The 25,035-nt window shown below is 44.9% G+C and overlaps 2 protein-coding genes and 1 long non-coding RNA gene across 7 annotated transcripts in view; 1 reads left to right on the forward strand and 2 right to left on the reverse strand.

Annotated features, from left to right (window-relative positions):
* Positions 1-3,438, reverse strand: part of Dram1 (DNA-damage regulated autophagy modulator 1) — a 41,559-nt gene extending 38,121 nt beyond the window's left edge. The window contains exon 1 of the mRNA XM_011243576.2: positions 3,391-3,438. The gene's annotated coding sequence lies outside the window, so the exon portion shown is untranslated. The remainder of the gene's footprint in view (positions 1-3,390) is intronic.
* Positions 3,439-6,127: 2,689 nt separating this feature from the next.
* Positions 6,128-18,143, reverse strand: Gm40733 (predicted gene, 40733). 3 transcript variants are annotated; one of them, NR_168608.1, is made up of 5 exons: positions 18,094-18,143; positions 11,176-11,302; positions 10,081-10,175; positions 9,033-9,165; positions 6,128-7,170 (listed from the first exon to the last, which is right to left on the reverse strand). It is a non-coding gene; the product is annotated as a predicted gene, 40733 (long non-coding RNA). The 3 variants fall into 3 exon arrangements; NR_168607.1 differs by lacking the exon at positions 10,081-10,175 and having other exon boundaries at positions 9,102-9,165; NR_168606.1 differs by lacking the exons at positions 9,033-9,165; positions 10,081-10,175.
* Positions 18,144-18,212: 69 nt separating this feature from the next.
* Gnptab (N-acetylglucosamine-1-phosphate transferase, alpha and beta subunits) overlaps positions 18,213-25,035 on the forward strand; it is a 68,191-nt gene continuing 61,368 nt past the window's right edge. For 2 of the 3 annotated variants that reach the window (NM_001004164.3, NM_001364707.1), the window contains exon 1: positions 18,347-18,614. In NM_001004164.3, coding sequence (NP_001004164.2) covers positions 18,498-18,614 — 117 coding nt within the window. In that variant the 5' untranslated portion in view covers positions 18,347-18,497. Of the gene's footprint in view, positions 18,615-25,035 lie in introns of all 3 variants that reach the window. The other variant, XM_006513848.2, reaches the window with a different exon arrangement.

Raw genomic sequence — 25,035 nt, forward strand, 5'->3', positions numbered from 1 at the left:
TTCTCACTGACAGAATCCCATTTATTCTGCCTCTCCCCAGAGGATTATTAGATCGTAGCCTCCTGTGCAGTTATGGGTGCTATTTGAGTTGATTTGGACCCATTTGTGAAATATGTATTTTCTGGTATCTGTAGAAATGCTGTTTGGGGGAAGCTGTCTTAAAATCCATGCGATGATTGAGCTCCATCGGCTGTATTGGAGTATGGAGTCACTGACCTTAGGAAAAGAGGTTTTGATAGGGGCTGAGGTTGGTGAGAACGGGTCTTTCCAGGTTCTTGGTTTTATTCAAAAAAAGTAAAGGCTCATGAAGGTTTCCTAAAGGAACAGGATAACTCTATTTGGAACTGAGCAATAGCACAAATTAAACAGGGCTGTACTGTCCGTGCATAGGCATGATAAATGATAGAGTGCTACTAAGGGTGAGGAAATGTATGCTGCTGTTCCGAGCTGGGAGCTGCGAGTACTGCTCTTGTGGCCTGAGGGAGGTAAGGGAACTAAGATTACAAGTGCATTGTTACAATAAAGAGGCACATAAGCAAAACCAAGTAGGGGCCCAGGCTAAACACCTTCTATGTTTGCCTGACACAGAAGAGGAGGAAAATATGTCCTTCTCTGACCTCAGGGAACTGAGAGGTAAGCCTGGATTGTCTTGCTCTAGATTTCTTTTTCTTTTTTCTTTTTTCTTTACTTTGTTTGTTTGTTTGTTTGTTTTTTGAGACAGGGTTTCTCTGTGTAGCCCTGGCTGTCCTGTCTCTGTAGACCAGGGTGGCCTCAAACTCAGAAATCCGCCTGCCTCTGCCTCCTAAGTGCTGGGATTAAAGGTGTGTGCCACCATTGCCCAGTTTCACTCTAGATTTCTTATTTATTTGTTTGTTTGTTTATTTGTTTATTATATGTAAGTACACTATGGCTGTCTTCAGACACTCCAGAAGAGGGCATCAGATTTTGTTACGGATGGTTGTGAGCCACCATGTGGTTGCTGGGATTTGAACTCAGGACCTTTGGAAGAGCAGTCGGCACTCTTAACTGCTGAGCCATCTCACCAGCCCTCTAGATTTCTTACATATAAAAAAGAAACTCTTGTCTTGTATTATTTGGGGAGTTTTTTTTTTTTTTACATGTAGTCTCAACTAATATTTGTTTTAATTGACTTAATTATTCTCTTGTATAAAAACTTTAATTGATTTAAGTATTTTCTTTCTAATGTACCAAACCCTGTGTGTGTGGGTTGGGGGTGGGGGGTGGCTTTGTGCACTGTGTATCCAGATGCTGATTTTTGTGCCCCAGAGATCTACTTGCAGTCTGGCCCTTAGCACTGGCAATTTTATGAAGCATCTCTTGTCTCAACATTGTGTTAAAATTGTTCTCCTTCACCTCTGATTGGTTCATAAAGAGCTTATCAGCCTATAGTTGGGCAGGAGAGTTAAGTCCTCAGATCCCAGGTAGAGAGAGAAGAAAGAGGAACTTGTCATGAGGGAGTCTCCATGAGGGCACAGATAGGACAGGAGTAGCCAGGGTGAGACTACAGTGACAGGTAACAGGGCACATGGCTGAGAGCCCACAGCACAGATTAGAACAGAATGTCTGTCCAGCTATGCAGTGCATGAAAGTTATTAATATAGTAGGTCTCCATGTCATTATTTGGTAACAAAAACACGCAGTAGAAAAGCTCTAAATAATAATGCTTTTACAAAACCAGCTGGCTACATTCCTAAAGAATTGGGTATAAATTCACTTTTCTAAGTACCTCTGAAATACGATCATAAGTTCACTTGTGAATTATCCCCAAATTTATTCCTTTTGAAAATCTGGGTCTGTACATCCTAAAAATGCTTTAAAACTCTGTGTGTTCTTTCTCCCAAATCATATTTTTCCAAATTCAAACTACAGTCCTTTTGTTTCTTCCTTACACATTTCCAGTTGACAGCTTCAAGTATTGCAGTGGGTCTATAGGCAGGCCAGTGGTCCCAGCACTCAGGAAGCTGAGGCAAGAGGCTCCATCATTCAAGACCTGCCTGGGCCACATAATGAATTCCTGTCTCAGAAAATTAATAAGCCATGGCAGGGTCATGAAAATTGAGGGAAGACTGAAGAAACTAACTCCGGCAGAAGGGGAGTAAGGTAATGGCTGACTGAAGGCTAGATCCTGGGAGACAGGACATTAGCGAAAGGAGAAATCAGTGCGACTGGCGCACACCTTTAATCCCAGCACTTGGGAGGCAGAGGAAGGCGGATTTCTTAGTTCGAGGCCAGCCTGGTCTACAGAGTGAGTTCCAGGACAGCCAGGGCTACACAGAGAAACCCTGTCTTGAAAAACCAAAACAAACAAAAAAGTCTGCCCTCAATGAGCAAAAATGATGCACAGACGTTAATTTCTTTTGATGATGTACAATGGTTATTTAACATATCAATAGGCGGGCTGGAGAGATGGCTCAGCAGTTAAGAGCACTGACTGCTCTTCTAGAGGACCTGAGTTCAAGTCCCAGCAACCACATGGTGACTCACAACTACCTGTAATGAGATCTGATGCCTTCTTCTGGTGTGTCTAAAGACAGCTACAATGTACTCATACACATAAAATAAATAAATCTTTTTTAAAAATAAAAATATCAATAGGCAAAAAAATGGGAATAATATATACAACTCTCTAATAATTTTTCTATAAATTTAAGATTATCACCAAGAAAATATTTCTTCTAAAAAAAGCTACAATAGTTTATGTGCAATGAACTCAGTATAAAGTTCTTCAAATATAACATACACACACACACACACACACACACACACACACACACACACACAATTTGTTCTAGAGATTGAACCTAGAGCTTTGTAAACGCCAGCCACAAACTCTTCCACCAAATGGCAACCCCTGTGCTGAGCTTCTCATGTTCCTAATTTTACACCTCAAGGCAGGAGTGTAGGTCTTTGTAATCTCAGCACTTAGGATGTGAAAGCAGAAGGGTCTGAAGTTCAAGGTTAGCCTCTGATATCTAGGGAGTCTGAGGACATCCTGGGCCACATGAGACCCCATTTCAAACAAAACAAAAATTTTCATATATTTTAAGTCTCTTAGTTTATAGTGGGAGAGCTGTCACATCCAAGATCCTAGTATTGGCAGATCCAGTGTCTGGTAAGCACTTAATTCCTAGTGTTCACGCTCTTGTGTCTTTTTATATCAGGAACCTTGATCTTGTGCTGAGTAGTATTGGTCATCACAAGGAACTTGAACCAGCTAGGAGACAAGACACTTGGGCAGATGTATAAAAGCCTCTCCAAATGGAATTAGCTAAGGTAAGAAGACCCTCTCTGAAAATGACCTGTCCCTTCCAAGTGAGACCCACATAGAAGGAGGTAGGAAGAAGGAAGCAGTCTTGCTCGCCTGCTTACCTTTGCTCCTCGTTGGTGAGCATGCTTGCATGGATTCCTGTTGGCCCTTCTGCAGTCCCGTTGGCCATCAGACTCCAGTGTCCTCAGCTCTCTGGCAATCTTCAAGGCCTTTACCTCCATTCCAATGGCTCTCTGGCAATCTTCAAGACCTTTAGCCCCAAATCAGAGCCTGCTGACACCCTCCTCCCCCAGCTTCATAGATTGAGCAGCTGTTGTGTTCTCTGCCTTTACACTTTGTAAACAGCTATTGTTGGATCATTTGCTTAACCCTCAGCTTTTATCCTACACATGCATTTTATCTGTTCTGCTCCTTTTGAGAACCCTGTACAATACAGGGCACTAATTCCATCAGGAGGGCTCTATTCCCATGACCTAACTTGCTCCCAAAGATTTTTCCATCTAATACCATCCCACTGAAGTTTCAGGTTAGGACACAGTGATGGTTTGTATATCTTTGGCCCAGGGAGTGGCACTATTACAAGGTATGGCCTTGTTGGAGTAGGTGAGGTGTGGCCTTGTTAGAGTAGGTGTGTCACAGTGGGTGTGGGCTTTAAGACCCTCATCCTAGCTGTCTGGAAGTCAGTCTTCCACTAGCAGCCTTCAGGTGAAGATGTAGAACTCTCAGCTCCTCCTGCACCATGCCTGCCTAGATGCTGCCATGTTCCTGCCTTGATAATAATAGATTGAATCTCTCTGGTCCTGTAAGCCAATCTCATTTAAATGCTGTCCTTATAAGAGTTGCCATGGGCCGGGCGTGGTGGGGCACACCTTTAATCCCAGCACTTGGGAGGCAGAGGCAGGCGGATTTCTGAGTTCGAGGCCAGCCTGGTCTACAAAGTGAGCTCCAGGACAGCCAGGGCTATACAGAGAAACCCTGTCTCAAAAAAACAAACAAACAAAAAAAAAAGAGTTGCCATGGTTGAGGGTTGGAGAGATGTCTCAGCAGTTAAGAGCACTGACTGCTTTTCCAGAGGTCCTGAGTTCAATTCCCAACAACCACATGGTGGCTCACAACCATCTGTAATGGTAACTGATAAACTTTTCTGGTGTGTGTCTGAAAACAACTACAGTGTACTTATATAAAATGCTTTATAAAATAAATAAATCTTTTAAAAAAAAGAGTTGCCATGGTCATGGTGTCTGTTTACAGCAATAAAATGCTAACTAAGACAGGCACAAACACAGAGTATATAATGTGGGCATGTTACTGTGCACTGGGTAAAGATTATCCTTGTATTATTCAAATGCTGGTTTCTGTGCCCCCATATCTGGTTGCAATCTTTATTCTAAGAATCTCCGGTCTCAATGTTGTGTAAACATGGGGCTAGAGAGATGGCTTAGAGGTTAAGAGCACTGGCTGCTCTTCCAGAGGTCCTGAGTTTGATTCCCAGCAACCACATGGTGACCCATAGCCACCTATAATGAGATCTGGTGCCCTCTACTGGTGTGCAGGCATACACACAGGCACAACACTGTATACATAATAAATAAATAAATCTTTTTGAAAAAACTGTTATGTAAACATTGCTCTCCAGTTATTCCCTGATTGGTCAATAAATTTAGCTGATTGGCCTATGACTGAGCAGGGGAGGGAATAGGGTTGGATTTCCTCCTATGAGGGAGGGAAGAAGCAGCCTTGGGGAGAGAGTCCAGGAGAGACCTTAATAAAACACCTGGAGCCCAGAGAGCCAGATCAGCACTAAAATGCCCGTATCTCAGAAATTTTGGCTGGGAGGTAGCCAGATTAATTTAGGGGATTAAAATAGAGCAATACTGCTCAGTTGTTCTGCCCTTAAAGCTGTAAAATAAATATAGTAGTCCAGTCTCAATTATTTTGGAGCTAGCTGGGTTAAGAGAGAAACTGAAACACAAGTGACACTAGCAACATCAGGGTCACTTTATGACCACCATAAAGTGGTCACTTACTTTTTGTAAGTATGTGATGGAGGCAGAAAATACCAGCCAAACAAGTGGTGACATGAAAACCTTATTAATTATGAAAGCTTGGCCTTCACTTAGGCTTGTTCCCAACTAGCTCTGATGCTTAAATTGACCTATCTATCCTAATCAATGTCCTGCCATGTGGCTCATTGCCTCCTGAGTAAGGCATCTCGGCACAGGAGTCATGTCTATTCTCTCTTGTTTTGCTATGGGCCATCAGCTCTTTATTAAACCAATCAGATGGTGATGGAGAAGATGTGTACAAAACACCAAGACAGGTGATGTGCTGGGGACAGCATATCATGACAGAGACTGCCCACAGCAGGCCGGGATGGAGACATCTCAGTAGTCCAAGGCAGCTCTTTGTTAAAAACAACAAACAAACAAACAAACAAAAAAGCTTGTTCCCATTTCTCCTGATCTTATCCCTGGACAACAGATGTATAGATTTCATTTGTGCCTGGCTGCTTTTCAGTTGGCCTTGGTGTGCATAGTTATTCCATGCTATCTGACTTTCCTACTCCCTTCTCCTCCTGCTCTGGTGAACTCTGTGAAGCTAGATGGTCCTTGATGTAATGATTCCTAAACAACTAAGAATTGAGGCATAGGGGCACAGCACAGCATAGTCCTAATGGCCCTGGTGCGTGCTCTGTGCTCTCATCTTGGAAACAATGCAATAACAGCACAATGGTAGTTTCGGATTAGTGTTTGACTTGCAAAGAAATTTTGAAAAAAATTGTTAGAAAATGAAACAGAACCAACATTGGGACCCCGAGAAAGGAAAAAACTATTGAAGTTATGAAATAAGTCTTTTTCTTTTTTTTTTAATTAGATATTTTCTTTATTTACATTTCAAATGTTATTCCTTTTCCTGGTTTCCCCACGAAACCCTCCTACCCATCCCCCCCTGCTCACCAACCCACCCACTCTGGTTTCCTGGCCCTGGCATTCCCCTATACTGGGGCATGGAACCTTCAGAGGACCAAGGGCCTCTCCTCCCGTTGATGACTGACTAGGCCATCCTCGGGCCATGAGTCCCACCATGTGTTTTCTTGATTGGTGGTTTAGTCCCAGGGAGCTCTGAGGGTACTGGTTAGTTCATATTGTTGTTCCTCCTATGGGGCTGCAAATCCCTTCAGCTCCTTGGATACTTTCTCTAGCTCCTTCATTGGGGACCCTGTGTTCTGTCCAATGGATGGCTATGAGCATCTACTTCTGTATTTGTCAGGCACTGGCAGAGCCTCTCAGAAGACAGCTATATCAGGCTCCTGTCAGCAAAATATTGTTGGCATCCACAATAGTGTCTGGTTTTGGTGGTTGTGTATGGGATGAATCCCCAGGTAAGGCAGTCTCTGGATGGTCATTCTTTCAGTCTCTGCTCCAAACTTTGTAACTCCTTCCATGGGTATTTTGCTCTCCCTTCTAAGAAGGATCGAAGTATCCATACTTTGGTCTTCCTTCTTGAGTTTCATGTGTTTTGCAAATTATATCTTGGGTATTCTGAGCTTCTGGGCTAATATTCACTTATCAGTGAGTGCATACCATGTGTGTTCTTTTGTGATTGAGTTACCTCACTCAGGATGATATCCTCCAGATCCATCCATTTGTCTAAGAATTTCATGAATTCATTGTTTTTAATAGCTGAGTAGTACTCCATTGTATAAATGTACCATATTTTCTGTATTCATTTCTCTGTTGAGGGACATCTGGGTTCTCTCCAGCTTCTGGCTATAATAAATAAGGCCGGTATGAACATAGTGGAGCATGTGTCCTTATTACATGTTGGAGCATCTTCTGGGTATATGCCCAGGAGTGGTATTGCTGGGTCCTCAGGTAGTTCTATGAAATAAATTTTGCACAACATTTGAGAGTGGTTCCTGAATAAGCAAGTATAGACTGCATAAAATTATATATTTATAATATATATATATATGACTTTTAGGAGTGTCATTGTGTGCAATGTGCAGAAGCAGAAAGCTAGCAGAACTACTGAGCTAAGGGTTAACCTGACTCTTCTGGCCACTGCCTGGCAGCTTTGCCCATGTCATTTATCATTAGAGCATCACAGGAAAATTTGAGTAGCCGATCTTGAGGCTCTGAAGTATAATAAATCAAAAGTTAAAGTTTAAATGATGATAAATTTGCAATTATTATTATTTTGGCCACAGGCCTGGGAATAGGGAAAGCTTGAGACTTTGGGGAACAACTGTAATTCCTGGTTCTCTGTGGGATGTGGTTATTCTTTTGTATTTGATTTGGCAATGATTATACAATGTCCTTTTCTTTTTCTACCTGCATTTGGAGAGACAATAAAAGACTGGGGCAAGAGAAAGGCGAGTGGAGAGAGTGAGGTGCGCATGAGGCCTGCATGAGGTGAGTGAAAGGAGAATGTTTAGAGAATCCTGGAGAAGGATTGTGGAGTGTGAGGGAGAGTGTGTGAGGGAGAGGGTGAGGAGTATGGAGAGAGAGTGAGAGTGAGTGGGAGAGTGTGTTAGGAGAGAGTGTTGTGGAATTTGTGTGTGGAAGAAGAAGGAGGAAGAGAGGAAGAGGAAGAGAGGAAGAGGAAGAAGAGGAAGAGGAAGAAGAGAAGAAGAAGGAGGAGGAGGAGAAGGAGGAGGAGGAAGAAGAGGAGGAGGAAGGGGGAGAGGAAGAGGAAGAGGAGGGGGAGGGGCAGGGAGAGGGGGAGGTGAAAAGAGGAGGAAGAGGAGTGGGAGGAGGAGAAGGAGGGGGAGGAGTAGGACACAGAATGAGTGTGTGAGAGTGAGAAAGGGAGTGAATGAGACAGCACAACCCCCAGCCCAAAGAGCGAAAGTACAGCTTCAAGCTGTGTGTGTGTGTGTGTGTGTGTGTGTGTGTGTGTGTGTGTGTGTGTGAGAGAGAGAGAGAGAGAGAGAGAGAGAGAGAGAGAGAGAGAGAGAACAACTTTAAACCTTAAAAAATTGCCTGTCAGTTTGTCCCAAAAAGTTGTCTGTGTCTTTTTATTATGCACCTTCCAGATATCCCTGCTTCCAGTTGAGAGCTCTGATCCTGTTTCGAGGCTGGACCCTGACAGTGATGCCTCAAACAAAGACAAACTTTACACAGTGCACATGAGATCACCCCAACACTGGGCCTTTGAGCCCATGTTTTCACAGGCTCACTCAGTTTCCTGGTCGACTACTGTATGAGTGTCAGCTTACCTTCCCACAAGTCCTGACTGAGCCACCCCACCCTGCCTTCCCTGCCAAGACGCCTTTCCCAAGAACCAGGAGCCTAAAACATCTTTGCTCACTCAGGGAGCTTCTGTCTGGTATTTAGGCACAACATGAACAGAGTAACTAATGCATGACAAAGTCTGGTGTATGGGAGGACATTCTCATCAGGACGGCAACCAGATCCCAGGGGTCAGAATTTAGCATCTGAGTACATAGCATCACCTGGCCAAACCCCAGAAGTCTGAAGCCAACCTAAACTGGATTATAAAACCCTGTCTCAAAAAGAAAAGGGGGGGGGGAGGAGGTGGAAGAGGAGAACGAGAAGAGGAAGAGGAGGAAGGGAAGGGAAGAAGGTAGAGGAAAGAATGAAGGAAGGAAGGAATGAAAGAGAAACTAATCTAAGAAGAAATGGAGGAAGAAAATGTCAATTACATCTACAGTTTTATATATCTATACAGTTGATTTTGAAAAAAAATCAAAATGGTCTTTTGCAAGCAGAGCCAATACCGTTCTTCATGGAGTCCTTTGAAGGACATTTATTTGCGTGTATATGCACCGCTGCTTGGAAGTGAGTACCTTTACATGGTAGCGTGAGTCACCTCCTTAGAGAGTATCATGGTAGTGGCTTCTTTTCCTGTCTCTGAAATACAACGTGTTGATTAAAAGCAACGTAAGGGGGCGTTTCTTTTGGCTCACAGTTTGAGGGTACAGTCCAGCATCGCTGGGAAGTCAAGGTGGCAGGATCCTGAGTCAATTGGCCCCATCTCATCCACAAAGAGCAAGAAAGTGCTTGTGTTCAGGCAGTTTTCTCCTGTTTACAGCCCAGAACCCTGGCCCAGAGGGTGATACTCCCCACATTCAGGGCAGTGCTCCCCACATTCAGGGCAGTGCTCCCCACATTCAGGCCAGGTCCTTCCCACTTCAGTTAACTCAGATCTAGGCAGTCCCTCACAGGTGTGTCAGAGGCTTGTCCCCCCTCTGATTCTGGATTTTGTCAAGCTGACAGTATTATCCATCAAGATCATGTATGTAAGAGCACTGACTGCTCTTCCAGAGGTCCTGAGTTCAATTCCCAGCAATCACATGGTGGCTCACAACCATCTGTAATGAGATCTGGTACCCTCTTCTGGTGTGTCTGAAGATAACTACAATGTACTCACATACATTAAAAAAAAATATCATGTATGTTATTAACTCTAGTCTCCTTTGTGGTATGTGGTGTTGGGGCTCCAACCCAGGTCCTCATGCATGCTTTTTTTTATGATCAGGAGAGATTTTAAGTGTGTTCTTGAAGATAAAATAGAATCCTTTACATGCATTGTAATTCCCAGGAATGGATCCTTTCAAAATAGGGAGTCAAGACTGGGGCCAGAGAAGGCTATCAACAATCACTATGTGAGTGACTGATGCTGTGTGTGTGTGTGATGCATGCCTGCTCATGCATGCACACACTTATATATATTTTTCATGGTGTCTTAGGGTTTTATTGCTGTGAACAGACACCATGACCAAGACAAGTCTTATAAATGACAATATTTGATTGGAGCTGGCTTACAGGTTCAGAGGTTCAGTCCATTATCATCAGGGTGAGAGCATGGCAGTATCCAGGCAGGCATGGTGCAAGCAGAGCTGAGAATTCTACATCTTCATCTGAAAGATACTAGCAGAATACTGACTTCCAGGCTACTAGGATGAGGATCTTAAAGCACATGCCCACAGTGACACACCTACTCCAACAAGGCCACACCTGCTCCAAAAGGGCTACATCTCCAAAGAGTGCCATTCCCTGGGCCAAACATATACAAACCATCACACAGTGAGGTCCCTGAGCTGTGAATGAGTTCTGAGTTTTGTTCCCAGATATGCAGGGAAGTCACTCTTCGGTATAGAAAATCAGGAAATTTCAATAAGTCACATGTTTTAGGGCAAGATAGAGATTACACAGTGAGATTGATTCTTCTGGCCTCTACATTACCTGTGCTCACTTATTTTATATATCTACTTCCCCCTCCCCGCCCCCATGTGGACTTGTTTCTTTTTAGAATGTCCCTCTGCTTCCCTTTGTTCTTTCTCCTCTGTATAGACTCATTCACGGCTGTGATCCCATATGTGGAGCTATGCTGGATGCAGGTGTTTCTTGACCATTTACCTCAGAAATAGCCTTCTTCAGGAACTCTTCCCTACCAACCCAGATGTTTGACCTTTGAGCCACTTCTTTGCATCCCAGGGCTACTTTATTTCTACTTCATATTCCCCGGCGTTGACATGTTACCCTAACAACTGGGTTCAAAAGACTTTGAGAGTCGGAATTGAATTTGCTAAATTTCTGTCTCCAGTGCCAATGACTGACCCACATTGATTGATTAATAAATGTTTGTTGAAATATAAGAAAGTGTATGCTTGGTATTAGTTTAATCCTTTTATCTAGACAACCTGACTTTATACATCTGTATATGCCAGCTGCTTATTAGTATCTGATAAGAGGCACCACACCAATGAGCATTGAAATCAGAATTATGCCTAACAGGTATCACCCTAGTTCAGAGGACACCACGCCCTCTTCTGGCCGCTCCAGGTACTGCATGCATGTTTGCAGAGTTATACATGCAAGCAAAATGCCCATACACATACAATAAAATGAAAAAGAAACCTTCAGGGCTGAAGAGATGGCTCAGTGGATAAGAGCACTGGCTGGCTGCCCTTCCTGGGTTCTATTTCCAGCATTCACTTGGCAGTTTACAACTCCAGTTCCAAGAGGTCTGGTACCCTGTTCTGCCCTGGATAAACACCAAGTATGAATGTGGTACACAGACATGCATGCAGTAAACACACATATTATATATCATATATCCTATTATATAGTATATATTACACATTAAACATTACATATTATATATTTATTATATATTACATGTTACATATTATATATTTATTGTCTATTATATTTATTATATATTATACATTTATTATATTGCATTATATTACATATTATTTATTATATATTATATATTTATTATATATATTAACAACAAATAAATTTGAAGGAAACATAGGAAGTTTAGAAATGTCAGTTTCTCAAAAAGATAGAGAATCAAAGTCCTTAGTGACCATTGTAATGACAACCTAGTTGTTCAAGGCATTGCAATTTAGGGCAATTGCATCCGAGACTTCCTCGATTTCATAATAGTCTCTGGCAAGTGTTTTTTATTAAAGTTATGAAAAAGTACTTCTGAGAAATCTGGGGATTTCCATTATGACAATGACTATGAGAATTTCTCGTAAATTTTAAGAGTTCAGTTTTTTCTTCTTCTTCCCTTACACACAGTTTCTAAGTCCCAAATATAGGAACTTATATGATCTGAGTCTCTCGATTTGGCTAACCTCAAACCTTTACTGACTTCAACATATATAGGACTTTTTATTAGGTGAAATTCATGTTCAGTTGTCATTATCTATTGAAATCCATATATCTGCCTATTAGTGCCCCATAAGAGGTTTTTACTTTTAATATTTTATTTTATGTATTTGAGCAGACTGTAGCTGTCTTCAGACACACCAAAAGAGGGCATTGGATCCTATTATAGATGGTTGTGAGCCACCATGTGGTTGCTGGGATTTGAACTCAGGACCTCTGGGAGAGCAGTCGGTGCTCTTAACCTCTGAGCTATCTGTCCAGTCCTGCCATGAGAGGTTTTATGTGGTACAGACTTCATAGAGAGGAAGGAAAGGCCTCTGCTAGGTGTCTCATCTCTTGATAGCAAGATACTGCACACACTGAGCAGGACTTGGAAAGAGGCCAGGGAGGTGGCTTTCTGGGTAAAAGTGTTCACCACCAAGCCCGAGTGAGACCTGTTTGACCCCAGAGACCCACATGGAAAATGGAGCAAACTGATTCCCACAAATTTTCCATGTGTGCTTGGGTACACACACACACACACACACACACACACACACACTTAAAAAGAAACTTGAAAAGTTGAGGAAACCGGGCGTGGTGGCACACACCTTTAATCCCAGCACTTGGGAGGCAGAGGCAGGCAGATTTCTGAGTTCAAGGCCAGCCTGGTCTACAGAGTGAGTTCCAGGACAGCCAGGGCTATACAGAGAAACCCTGTCTCGAAAAACCAAAAAAAAAAAAAAAAAAGTTGAAAAGGGCCAAGAAAATGACAGGAACATCAGGGCAGCAGCAACCAATTGACTACCATTTCTAAAATCAAAAGCAAGTTTGGGGGAAGGGGCTGGAGAAATGGCTCAGAAGGCAAGAGCTCCTGAAGAGGGCCAGAGTTCAACAGCCAGTGCCTGTATCAGGCAGCTTATAACTGCCCAGAACTCCAGTTCCAGCTGATTCAATCAATGCTCGCCCTTTCCTGATCTCCACGGGTATTGCACACCTGTGTGCATATATGCCAAAAAGACATATACACAAATAAGAATCCAAAATGTTCCAAACAACTTTTGGAGGGAGAGATTTCTTAGCTGATGTACTTTAGTTTACTTTATGATTAATGTTTTACTGAGTACACAATAACCCAGAATGTAAGATTAGTTCACTTAAAAACACAATGATTAGCTGGGCGTGGTGGCGCTCGCCTTTAATCCCAGCACTTGGGAGGCAGAGGCAGGTGGATTTCTGAGTTGGAGGCCAGCCTGGTCTACAGAGTGAGTTCCAGGACAGCCAGGGCTACACAGAGAAAGCTTGTCTCAAACAACAACAACAACAAAAACCCCACATTGATTGAGGATTTCTTTTAATTTGTGACTGAGGATACACAAAGGGAACACCCAATTCCTCGGTGCTCAGATTAACCTTATTTGTCTAGGAGAAGTTACTAGGTCCTACATGACTCCAAGTCCTATTTGTTTAGGAGAAGCTTGGTGGCTGGAAGGAACACACAAGGCTGAGAGAGAAGAAGGTTGGATAATTACCAAGAAAAACAGTAAGGAGAGTTAGGTCATAGGGTGGTATCATTTGATTCGTTGATTTTTGTGGTGGTAACTACAACAACTCACAAAGGACAGAGACAGCACTATCTCACTGGAGATAGCATTGGGGGTTAAAGGTGAATAGCCTGATGTGGAGGATGCCTGAGTCCCAGCACTTGGAGAACAAAGGCAGGAAAAATCAGGATTCAGCATCAGCTTTTAGCTACACTGCTAGTCCACGGCCAGCCTGGACTGTATGAGACCCTGTTTAAAAACAGAAAAGAACCACTAAACATATAAGTTAAGATTCTAGATTGTAGGTGGAGGAAAAGGATTTGGTGTCAACTTTTTTGAGAGGGATAAGAAAAATAATTGAGGTGCCAGAGCTCGTTTCTTGCCTCAAAGGCTCGGGAATTTTAATCATTGATAAGGCTAGAGAAGACAAATGTGGCAGGGTTGGGAGTTTCGTTTTAGAATATATAGTCTGAAGTATCTGAGGGCTATTTACGTGAAGACAAGAGCTGGGCGCTTAGGAAATGGAGGTGCCCTTTGAAGTAGCCAGATCACTGTGGAGCAAACACAGCCATGACATCCCGAGGAAGGAGAAGGGGGAGATGAGCTGGGGCAGATTAGTGGACACTGGCAATCTTCACCCAGAATTCTGGAGTGCCGGACTAAAGAGTGAATACGTTAGAGTGGCTAGCTCTGCGGGCATAGCGGAAGTGGGTATCCAAAAGTCATAGGAATCCGAAATGCCCTCTGCTGGCTTTTGTATGGAAAACTCTTGTTTCCAACTGGTGCCTGCTTCGAATGCTGAAGAGTGATAGGAATTAAGGCCTGCCTGCCTAAGTAGGCCACTAGGGGTGGGCCTTCGAAGGTTGTGCTCCCTCCTCGCTCCCCCACCACACACCCCCTAAGGTTCCAGTGTGCTTTCTGCTTCCTGGTTGGGTACCATGGGAAAGCTGCTGCCTCACGTTCCTGAGCACCGTGGCAGACTGAAATGTCTCTGAAATCCCGAGGGCAAAGAAACTTTCCCTCCTTTGAATTGTTCTTGTAGGGGCATTTTGTTCAATTAATACCACCGACCTAAAGAAAATGTCTCTGAAAGGGTGGAATCACTTACGTGTGATTTCGAAGTTCCAGAAGCTGACGCAAAAGGATCGCTATACATAAGTTCGGAACTAACCTGGACTACAAGTGCTAGCCTGGGCTACAGTTGTTTTTTTTTTTTTTTTCCCCCAACCAATCAATAAATCAACAAATGAAAAATAAATTCTCTCACCTATGCTTTCTAACACTAGATCACAGACTGTCCTCATCCACTGTGGCACTGCCCATTATCCGAAGGAAGAGAGGCTACCTAGAGAGGAAGGGGCGTCTGAACAAATTGGTTCCCCACCCAGTCTAGAAGGAATCATGTCCGAGTGATGAAGTCTCTACAAAATCCCAAAGGGATCAGTCAGAGAGTTTCTGGGTAGTGGGACATATTCTGGTTCCTAAGAGTTGGTGCACCCTAAGAGGGCACGAGACCTACAGATCCCTTCCCCTTTCCGACTCTTCATTTTTATTCTTCTTTTCTTTCTGATGGTGGGGGAATCAAACTCAGAGCCTGCACATGATTGGCAAACACTCTCTTCCACAGACCGTTCTCTGAGATGCCAGGTCTCGATACCCAGCTAGGGTAGCCTCAAATCTGTGACTCTCTGCCTCTGCCTCCTGAGCGCTGAGACTGTGCAGGCATAATCCACCCTGCCCAGTACCTTAGCTTACATCTCTGTTGTTATGATGAACACTACGATAAGCATTGTAGGGGGTGGGGGATGGGCTTATTCACCTTACAGATTATAGTCAGTCAGCCATGGTAGCCACAGCCGGAACTCAAGCTAGGAACCTGGAGGAACTCAAATTATTGCCTTGCTGCCTGGCTTGTTCAGCTTGTTGCCTGGCTTGTCCTGCTTGCTTTCTTTTACAGAATGGGTCCATCTGCTCTGAATGATCCTGCCCAGAGCGTTCGGGGCCCTCCCACACCCATTATTATCAAGAAAGCGCCTTGCACACAAGCCAATCCGATGGAAGCATTTTCTCAATTGATGGTCTCTTCCCAGGTGACTATTGCCTACGTCTAGTAGACAAACTCTATCAGGCACACTTGGCTAATTTGTAGCCTTTGTAACACTCGCTATAACAAGGCAACAATGTAAGAAAGTTACTCAAGCGCCTGATGAGATAGGGGTTGCAGGGACTGTAGGAACTCCAGTGTGTATTGTGTCCATTAGCGCTGAGAAACCTGGGGCCTTGATTGGCATCTAAATAGAGGGCCCAGTGTTCGGCACTGAACGCTTGGGGTCTGCTACTATGCTTATTTTGAGCTCACGAGGCTTTTGTGTTGATTACGGCATGAGAGTAGAGGGAAAACGCGGTACTGTTGGTTGAAGCAAGTTCTGAGTGAATAGAACAGAACGGCCTTCAGTGTTGTGCCAGGAGTCGGTTGATGACGTTCAGCTCCAAATTTGTACCTCTGAAAACCAGCCCTGTGTTAAGAGTCATCGCTTTTGCCGTGGGTGTGATATTAAGATTGGCCAGTAGGGGGCAGTAGAGGCATATTGCAGGAACAGGCTGTTGCTTCCTTGGGAATCTAGTGCGTGGCTTTTGCTTCATATTTCTCCAGCCGCATGTGCAAATATGTGAAAATGGACGCAGTGATCTACGTGGAGATCTCTCTCTCTCTCTCTCTCTCTCTCTCTCTCTCTGATTTATTTATTTTATTTATATGAGTACACTATAGCTGTCTTCAGACACACACCAGAAGAGTGTATCAGATCCCATTAAAGATGGTTGTGAATTTCCATGTGGTTGTTGGGAATTGAATTCAGAACCTCTGGTAGAGAGGTCAGTGCTCTTAACCACTGAGCCATCTCTCCAGCCCCAGAAAACAGTCTTAGTACGTCCTTGCCATCTTGGCGTGGTTTGCTGACCTCTTTCCCCATCCTTCCCGTTGGAGACACAGACACAGGGTGCCCCCAACCTGACACCTGAAGCTTCAACACCTCCCTCCACTCTCAGTGAGAAGCATCTCAATGGGAGGCAATAAAAATCGGTGCTTAGTGGGAAATCTGAACTTTTGAGGTTTATAAGAAACAAGGCAGCAGCCGGGCGTGATGGTACATGCCTTTAATCCCAGCACTTGGGAGGCAGAGGCAGGCGAATTTCTGAGTTCGAGGCTAGCCTGGTCTACAGAGTGAGTTCCAGGGCTATACAGAGAAATCCTGTCTCAAAAAACCAAAAAAGAAAAAAGGCAGCAGGCCCAGGGTTCTGTCAACTTGGCACTAGAAAACATACTGGGGGGAGGAGGGAATAAACTAAGTATCAAGTTTGAGAAACACAGTCAAGAACATCAGGACAAACCAAGAATAAGACTAATGGAGATTACAAAGATAAAGGGCACAAAGCATTCAACTGGAACGCCTGATAAAAGAGGTGGGTAGTGCCGCCCTGTAATCCCAGGTGGAAGGGAGGGAGGGAAGAGTTCAAGGCTTGCCTGGCTACATTGGGAGTTAGAACCCAGCCGGGGCTTCTTGAGACACTGTTTCAAAATCCTCCACACCGTTCTGTCCCAGCTTCCCCCACTCCTGTCCCCTCCCCTTCCCACCCTCCCCCCACCAAGCAAAACAAAACCTAATAATTCCCAAACCAACCAACAAAACCAACGAAAGCTTCAGAAGAAAGAGGATAAGTTGAGGACTAGACGAATGAAACAAAGTAGGAAAGTGAGGGGTTTCATTTTAATTTTCTTTTGTTTATTGACAAGGTCTCACTACCAAGACCAGGTTGGCTTTGAACTCATAACCTTCTTGCCTCAACGTCCCAAGTGCTCAACAGGTATGCACTGTGGTAGACACTGCATTTGAGAGTATGCCGTGTAATGAGGGTAATTCCCCACTCCCACCCCACCCCCACACAAAAAGACCCAGGTAGGCCCAAACAATTCTCCAAGTGAATTTGACCCGAAAACTTAGTTAGTTCTCTATAACACTCCAGTTCCTTTTTAAAATTTTTTATAATTAACAATGCCAATTCAATAGCTATACTACCCAGTTGTATTTGAAAGGGTTTCTGAAATGGCTCAGCAGGTTAAGGTGATGCCAAGCCTGACTTCAGTTCCTTGAACCCGCAGCATGGAAGGACAGAAACAAGTGACCCTCACCATACACTCACACACACACACACACACACACACACACACACACACGCACACGCACACGCACTCACACACACGCGCACGCGTGCGAGTTCCCCTGCATACACAAACTTATAAGCAGATTGATTACCTATCAAAAGCTAAGGCTTCAGATAGTAACTAAATCCGTTAGTTTTCCCTGCTTTGCCACAATCAGCCTACCTGTGACCTCAAAAAATTTTTTTTGATAAATGCCCGATTAGTGACTTTTGTTTTTCCAAAACCAATTAAACCTCGTGTACGAACGTCTAGAGTAGATTATGTCATTTGGGACAAGCCGAATATGCATTCCCTAGCCACGATCTTTCAAATTTTCTTTCGAAGATAAACTTGAGGCAGGAGCTGTGTTTTTTTGGTTCATCAGGATTGCCCATTGGCACACTGCAGGGGACAGCCCGGGTCGCTTACCTGTTGGTTGGGTGGGTCCCACCGTGCAGAAGGCAGAGGGCCCAAAGGGCAGGGCCCACGGCGCACGCGCAGATGGGAGGGCGCGCGCCTGCCCTTGCCCCTCCGCCCTCTAGGTGGCGCTGGCGACTCGCCGCCGCCTCTCCGAGGCCAACCCCGGGTGGCGCCGGGCGCCTTGCGGGCCCTGGGTCCGCCTCCGCCGCGCCGAGGGCGTGGGCTCCGGGCTCCCGGAAGCGGCGGCCGCGGCGTGGAGCCCAGCGGGCCGTCGGTCGCCGGAGCGACAATGTGCGGCAGCCGGGGGCTGTGAGCTAAGCGCGGCGGCGCGTCCGGGGGCCCCTGAATGGCGGCTCGCTGAGGCGGTGGCGCGGCGCGGGCTCCTCCTGGCGTGGGGTGGCGGGGCCGGGGTGATGCTGCTTAAGCTCCTGCAGAGACAGACCTATACCTGCCTATCCCACAGGTATGGGCTCTACGTCTGCTTCGTGGGCGTCGTTGTCACCATCGTCTCGGCTTTCCAGTTCGGAGAGGTGAGTAGCGGAGCCCGAGCCCCGGAGCCGCGTGCGCAGCATTCCCCGATTGAGCCCCGCGGTGCCGGCACCCCGAATCTCCCTTCTGCCTCCCCATCTTCCCTGCAGCCTGGGGACCAGCACACGGCCCACTAGTCCCAGGCGCTGAGCGTGCATCCTCTCCCCGGCTCGCCTGCAGCAGCTGGACTGGACGTCCGGGCCTCGCGTGCTTCAGCGTGCGCATGGATCCCCTTCCTTCTGCAGGGTGTCCCCAAGAGTCCTCTGGCCATTTGATTTTGGCTCTAAGGCCTTGCGCTGGTGAAACTCTCTCCTAGGGTTTGTATTTTTCTGTAGTGATCCTTCATTCCCTGGCTCTCCGTAGGATCCAGTCCTGCGGTGCCACCCTACTAGTCCTTCACCGTTGACAAAACACCTTATCTTCTGTTTCTTCTGGATCGCAGACTTTGTCTTAGAGGCATGCGCGGCTTTGCATGTGAATTTTGCGCCGTTTTGCATGTGAATTTTGCGCCGTTTTGCATGTGAATTTTGCAGAGTGAAAGGGAGATTTTTTTAAATTAACTTTTTTCCTTTTTCATAATGGCTCTGCTGTTTTGTACAGCTGCATGCCAGCGGGTTGGAGGCCTTACTAGTGAGAATGCACACGCTGATGGGAAGCACCAAGTGCTTATCTCAGAGTAGGGCCCTTGTCAGGTGACTAGGACTGCCTGCGGATCTTGGACTCCAGCCCCGGACCTCTTGAGAGCCAGCACAGACCCACCCTTGCGTCATGGGCTATGCTAATACTTTTTAGATCAAGTCGCTGGTCCTTCTTGGACTGAGAACTGCGTTTAATTGATGTGCAGTGAAGCAGTTTGATTAGACTGTAAACTCTTCAAAGAGCACAGACAACCGGTTTGGGAGGTGTGAGCAGCCAGGTTAAATGAATTTTATGCTCCTTTGGAGACATACCTTGAACGTTCTGGGGACTGCCATTACTCTTCAGTTTAAATTTCAGTTATTTGATTCTTGGGTAGTCTAGTACAGTCTTCGCCATCTTAAGTGTGCAAAGGGGTATGAGCAGGTCAGAAATGAATGGGCACAAGTGTGCCATTCAACAGAACACTGCCCCTGGAGACAGGAAGAAAACATGCGCTTTCAAAGAGTTTGGAATGGTCTCCCTGTTTTATTTATTTGCTTATATTTTAGTAAGAGGTTAAAAGGGTTTTATAATTAACAGAATGCTCTTATAAAACGGCACAATACGTATGTGTGCGCTCAGCACCTACACCGGACTGTAAGCTCGGTGGAGAAACTGGTGTCACTTTAAATGCTGTAACCCTAGCCCAAGCCCAGTGCCAGGCAGTGCCAGTGTGTGCATACTAAGCGTCTGCTTAGTGATTGGCTGAGCGATATGGCCGGGTTCTAAGTGTGTTTTTAGTGGTTGTAGGGACTAGAAAAAAGTAATTTTACAGGTGAGAATGAGACTGTCGCCCACTTCCAATTGTGGAGTGTTTTAGTTTTCCACCACCTCCTGGTCCGTCTACGTTTCATGTGTTGTAACTTGATATGTTTTCGCATAGTTAGTGTCTGACTGCTTTTGAATGGCTTTCATTTCTGAGAAAGAGCCTTACTAAGTTGCCCAGGCTAGCCTGAAGTTCACAGTCTTCCGTTATCAGCCCTTCTGAGTGCTAGGGTTGTTGGTTTATGGTTTTAACCTGGTTCATTTTAAGTGGGCTGTTTACTGACCATGGCGTGAAATGCATTTGTTACAGCCTTGAAGAGTTTGAGACAGGGTCTTACCACGTCGCCCAGGCTGGGCTTGAACTTCCTATATAGACCAGGCTGGCCTTGCACTCAGATCCTCCTGCTTCTGCCTCTGGAGTGCTGGGATTCAAGGTGTATGCCATGAGGCCTGGCTCATAGACACAGATCAAAAAGTTTAGCTGAAATGAGAGAAATAAGAGTTAAGAGTGTCACCGGGTAGCAGGAGAGGTGGGGGTAGCTGGCCTGTGATGGGGGAGGGGCTAGGGAGAGCTAATCTGGATGTGACCAATGGCTCCAGTTAATGCTAACCATGATAATAGCAAGCATAGTCCTTACTAGGTGTTCTCTAACTGCTTCATACACTAATTTAGTCTTCACCCAGCCCTCGCATCTGGACAGTATTATTTTACCTGCCTCACAGGTTATGCAGCTGAGGTGTTTGCATAAATTAACATGGCTAATTCACAGCAGACATGCGCTTCAAGCTTAAGACAACTTGGCTTTGATGCCAACGTCTTAGTAACACCTCTTATATATAACATGCGGATCAGTGTTTTGCCTGTATGTGTGTATATGTGTAAGGATGTCAGATCCCCTGGGACTGGAGTTACAGACAGTTGTGAGCAGCCACATGGGGCCTAACCCAGGACCTCTGGAAGAGCAGCCAGTGCCCCTAACCACTGAGCCATCTCTCTAGCCCTAACCACTGAGCCATCTCTCCAGCCCCCAATAATCCCCCCTTAAGGCTTTTCTTCCGTATATGCATGTTATGTGCACACATGTGGGTGCACATGTGACACTTTGTGCTGTTGGTTCTTTCTCTGCACCTTGTGGTTCCCAGGAATCAAACTTGGGTTGGCAGCAGATTCCTTCACCCTCAAGGTCATCCCCTTACCGCCACATCATTGCCCTTCACCCCAGCTCCTGATGGTTTCTCCTGCAGCCCCGGGCTTTGCTTATCACATCTGGGAGGAAATCTGAGCCCTCTCAGCTTCCTCTTCTTTAAAATAAAGGCATAACTGTCTTCTTATCAGGGTCGCTAGTGGAAATTAAGTGTAGGAAGATTGATAGCACATAACAAACTCTGTCGTTAGGCCGTAATAGTTGATGTTATCACCATCAATTGTTTAGTCTCCCTCTTCACTTTGAAATATTTCCTTGAACTGGGACTTTGATTGTGTAGGTAGCACCCGGCTGTTAACTAGTTGTGATGCATATAATGGTTAAGAAGATCATTGGTAAACTGGGAGCTCATTTTCCTCCTTAGTGTAAGAGGTAAAGAGGGGATTTGAAGATTTTTATTTGTGTGTCTGTGTGTGTGTGTGTGAAGGTCTCCTGGAGCTGGAGTTACTGAGCTGGATTCTCAGTATGGGAGCTGGGATCCAAACTCCAGTCTATCAGAAGAGCAATAAATGTTCTTAAACCCATCTCTCCAGCCACTACCCACCTCTGTGTGTGTGTGTGTGTGTGTGTGTGTGTGTGTGTGAGTCTGAGACAAGGTTACTTGTACCCCAGGCTAGCCTCCAACTCCATTTGTACTTGAGGATGACCTTGAAATTCTTTCTGACCCTTCTGCTTCAACCTCCCTAATGCTAGGATTATAGTTATAAACTATAGAATTGTAATTTTGTTATTGAGCTATTAAAGTTTAAGACCACTCTGCCCAGTCCTGGGGAATCTAACCCCGGGCTCTATGCACGTTAGGTCAGCACTGTACTAGTTAATCTATCTCCTCCGCCCTAGGTTCTTGCTTTTTAATAAGTTGTTTAAACACTTGTCCAGAGTTTGAGGAAAAATGGAATCAAGGGTGGGATCTACTAAATAATTCATTTTCCCTTACAAGTCAAGCCAAGTACTAGTTAGAAATCCCCTGGGAATTCTGATAAAATAGGAATACAGTTGAACCCAAAGGTGGTAATCTAGGGTGAGCCCTCGAAGTGGAGAAATGGGTCTGAATGAAATAAGGACACACAACTCCAAGATACGGTTGAAAAAGAAGGCTTTTTAAAAAATATATTATTTTATTTGTTTACATTTCGAATGTTGTCCCACTTCCATATCTCCCCAGAAAGAAGGTTTTTATGGTGGGTGCGAGGGGAGGGAGAGAACAGCCAGAGGCACCTGGAAGAGTCCAGAGCAGGGAGAGAAAAAGTAGACTGATCCTGGCCCGCAGACTGGACCTGCCCCCGGGGTGGGGGAGTTGAGAGATGGAAGAGATAGAGAAGGGAGGAGAGGAGAGCGAGATGGGAGAGGGAGTGAAGGGATGGGAGAGGAAGCACTCAGAGAGAGCAGGGGGAGAGCCTGCGGCTAAAATGCCAGGGTTGTGTAAGAAGGGGAAGCTGGGAACGGGAAGCCCTTGGCTGGAGAAGTTCAGGGGAAGGGATGGAGCGGGAAGAGTGACTGGAGCCTGGAACAGGTACTTGTGCAGTTGAGAGAGCCTGGAGGCCAGCCTGCTCTCCAGTACACTCATAGGCACCACACTTTGTCCCAAGCTTCCTCTCAACTGACTGCTCATAGTGGAGCCTTGGGGTGAGGACAGCAGGGAAGAACTTGTTTATTGAAAGTCATGTGGGTCTGGGAGCCTAGGTTTCTTATATGGAGCACTAAACGGTGTCCCGAAGGATCCTTTATGGACGAATTCATAAACGTATGATTCTGCTTTATATGGTATAATATGTCTGTAACATTAGCACCCGGGAGACAGGCTACACAGTGAGACACAGACTCAAGGGAAAAAGAAACTTCTGGCTTTAACATTAGTATTTGGTCTGCCTTATTATACTTGCTATTAAGTGTCTTTAAAATATACTTTAGAGAGGAAAATGTATTTCAGGCCTATCCTCATTTATATACAAGTCCACACACCCTTTGCTGAAACTTTTACAACTACTACATTATCTTAACAGTAAGTCCCTGTACTTTCTATAGTGAAGTACATGGATATTTCTACTGCATGAGAAAAATACTGACTATAAATAGCCTCCTGTCGGTTACCTCGTGTTTTACCACCAAACGAGTTCAAGGCAGGTCAGGTAGCCTGCCAAGTGAGGAACAACAAAAACAAACTCCAGGTTTGGAGCTCTTTTAACTTTAAGTTTGTGAAAAGAGGGTCGTAGATTACTGGGACCTGAGAATTTGTATATGTGTGCCTTCTCTTGTATGGAACATCACTTTCTTATGTAAACTGCGTGTGGAAACAAAATTAACTCACTTAAGAAAGCCAGTAGGCGAGGTTAAAGTCCATCCGTGGTCTATGAGATTCCCCCCTCCCTCCCTTCCCTTCCACTTGCCTGTCCACGATCTTGATGCTGGATTAATGAAGTACTCTTTTTCACAATAAAGAAGGATTGAAAACAGGATCCAGCTAGAATTATCCTACTGACTGGTTTCTTACCTGGCCAAATTTCAGGAAAGAAATGTGTTACCATGTTTGTATTTGATTCGTTTCCTGATTAAACTGTTTTTGTGTGTTCTTGGTCAGAGGCAAAACCAAAACAAAACAAAAACAAAAATTGATGCAGAGATTCCATAAACAGTGAAGCAGAGATTTCGTCTGAAGGGACATTCCATTTCCTGGCCTGCACTGTGCCCAAACTGAGTTACTTCCCAGCTGACCCTGTGGGTTGGTGGCTACCTCTCTGTTAGGTGTTATTAAAAAGGAATTGTTTTGCTAGGCACGGTGGTGTATGCCCTTAACACCAGCTCTTGGGAGACAAGCAGGTGCATCTTTTGAATTTGAGGTCAGCCTCGTCTACATGAGTAATTAATTGCTGGCCAGCCTGGGCTATGCAAGTGAGACCCAGGCTTACAGAAATCAATAAAAACAACAACAAAATGGTTTTGAAATTACCAGCCAACATATTCAAGGCCCCTCCCTCCCACTTTAAGATTTAAAAAAAAATGTACATTATTGCACACTTCACTTCACTGTGGTTGGGAGCTGGAACTCATACAAAGGAGATCTTCTGGCTCACACACGCACACGCGCTCACACACACACACACACAAGCAAGCGCGCACGTACACGCACACGTGTGAACACCAGTAAAACAAAAATAAAAAGATAGCTGAACTATAATATTAATGGAATTTGTGCTATGGAGAAAATGCTAAAGATCACATAGAACTTTTCTTTTAAAAAACATAAATCTGTTTTGGGGGCGCTACTATCAGATGTCAGACTCTAGTTAATTAGCAAAGACTTTTCTCAGTTCCTGCTTCACTCTTGGTAAATGGAAATTGCTTATTAACCTGAACGTGCCCGGTAGATTCCGTGGCGTGGTGGGTGGAAGGATGAGTTAGGGCGATTTTTTAACTAGCATCCTTTTAACCTCAGTGTAGATGAGGGTAAGCTTTCTACTCCCATAGAATGAGTGGTCACTTTGTATTCTTTTAAAACATAATTAATGTTACTGTGTCTTGTTTGTTTTGATCTTCTGAAATTCATTTTTTGTCCTACTGAGATTTTCCCAGAACCCCGAGACCTGCATGCTGTTAGGATGCACACAGTGTGGCAGGTACTGTCAGGACTTAGCTCAGGCTAGGGGAGATGAGGCCCCTGCAGACATGAGAACTGCCTAATAGTGGACAGGAAAGGGAGTACAGTATGTGGCAAGGTAGTTACGCAATACCAGGTTAGTGTAAGGGAAGAAAATCACTGGTTGAAGCATTTTGGAAG

Source organism: Mus musculus, chromosome 10, assembly GCF_000001635.26.
Source record: "Mus musculus strain C57BL/6J chromosome 10, GRCm38.p6 C57BL/6J".
Taxonomy (NCBI): domain Eukaryota; kingdom Metazoa; phylum Chordata; class Mammalia; order Rodentia; family Muridae; genus Mus; species Mus musculus.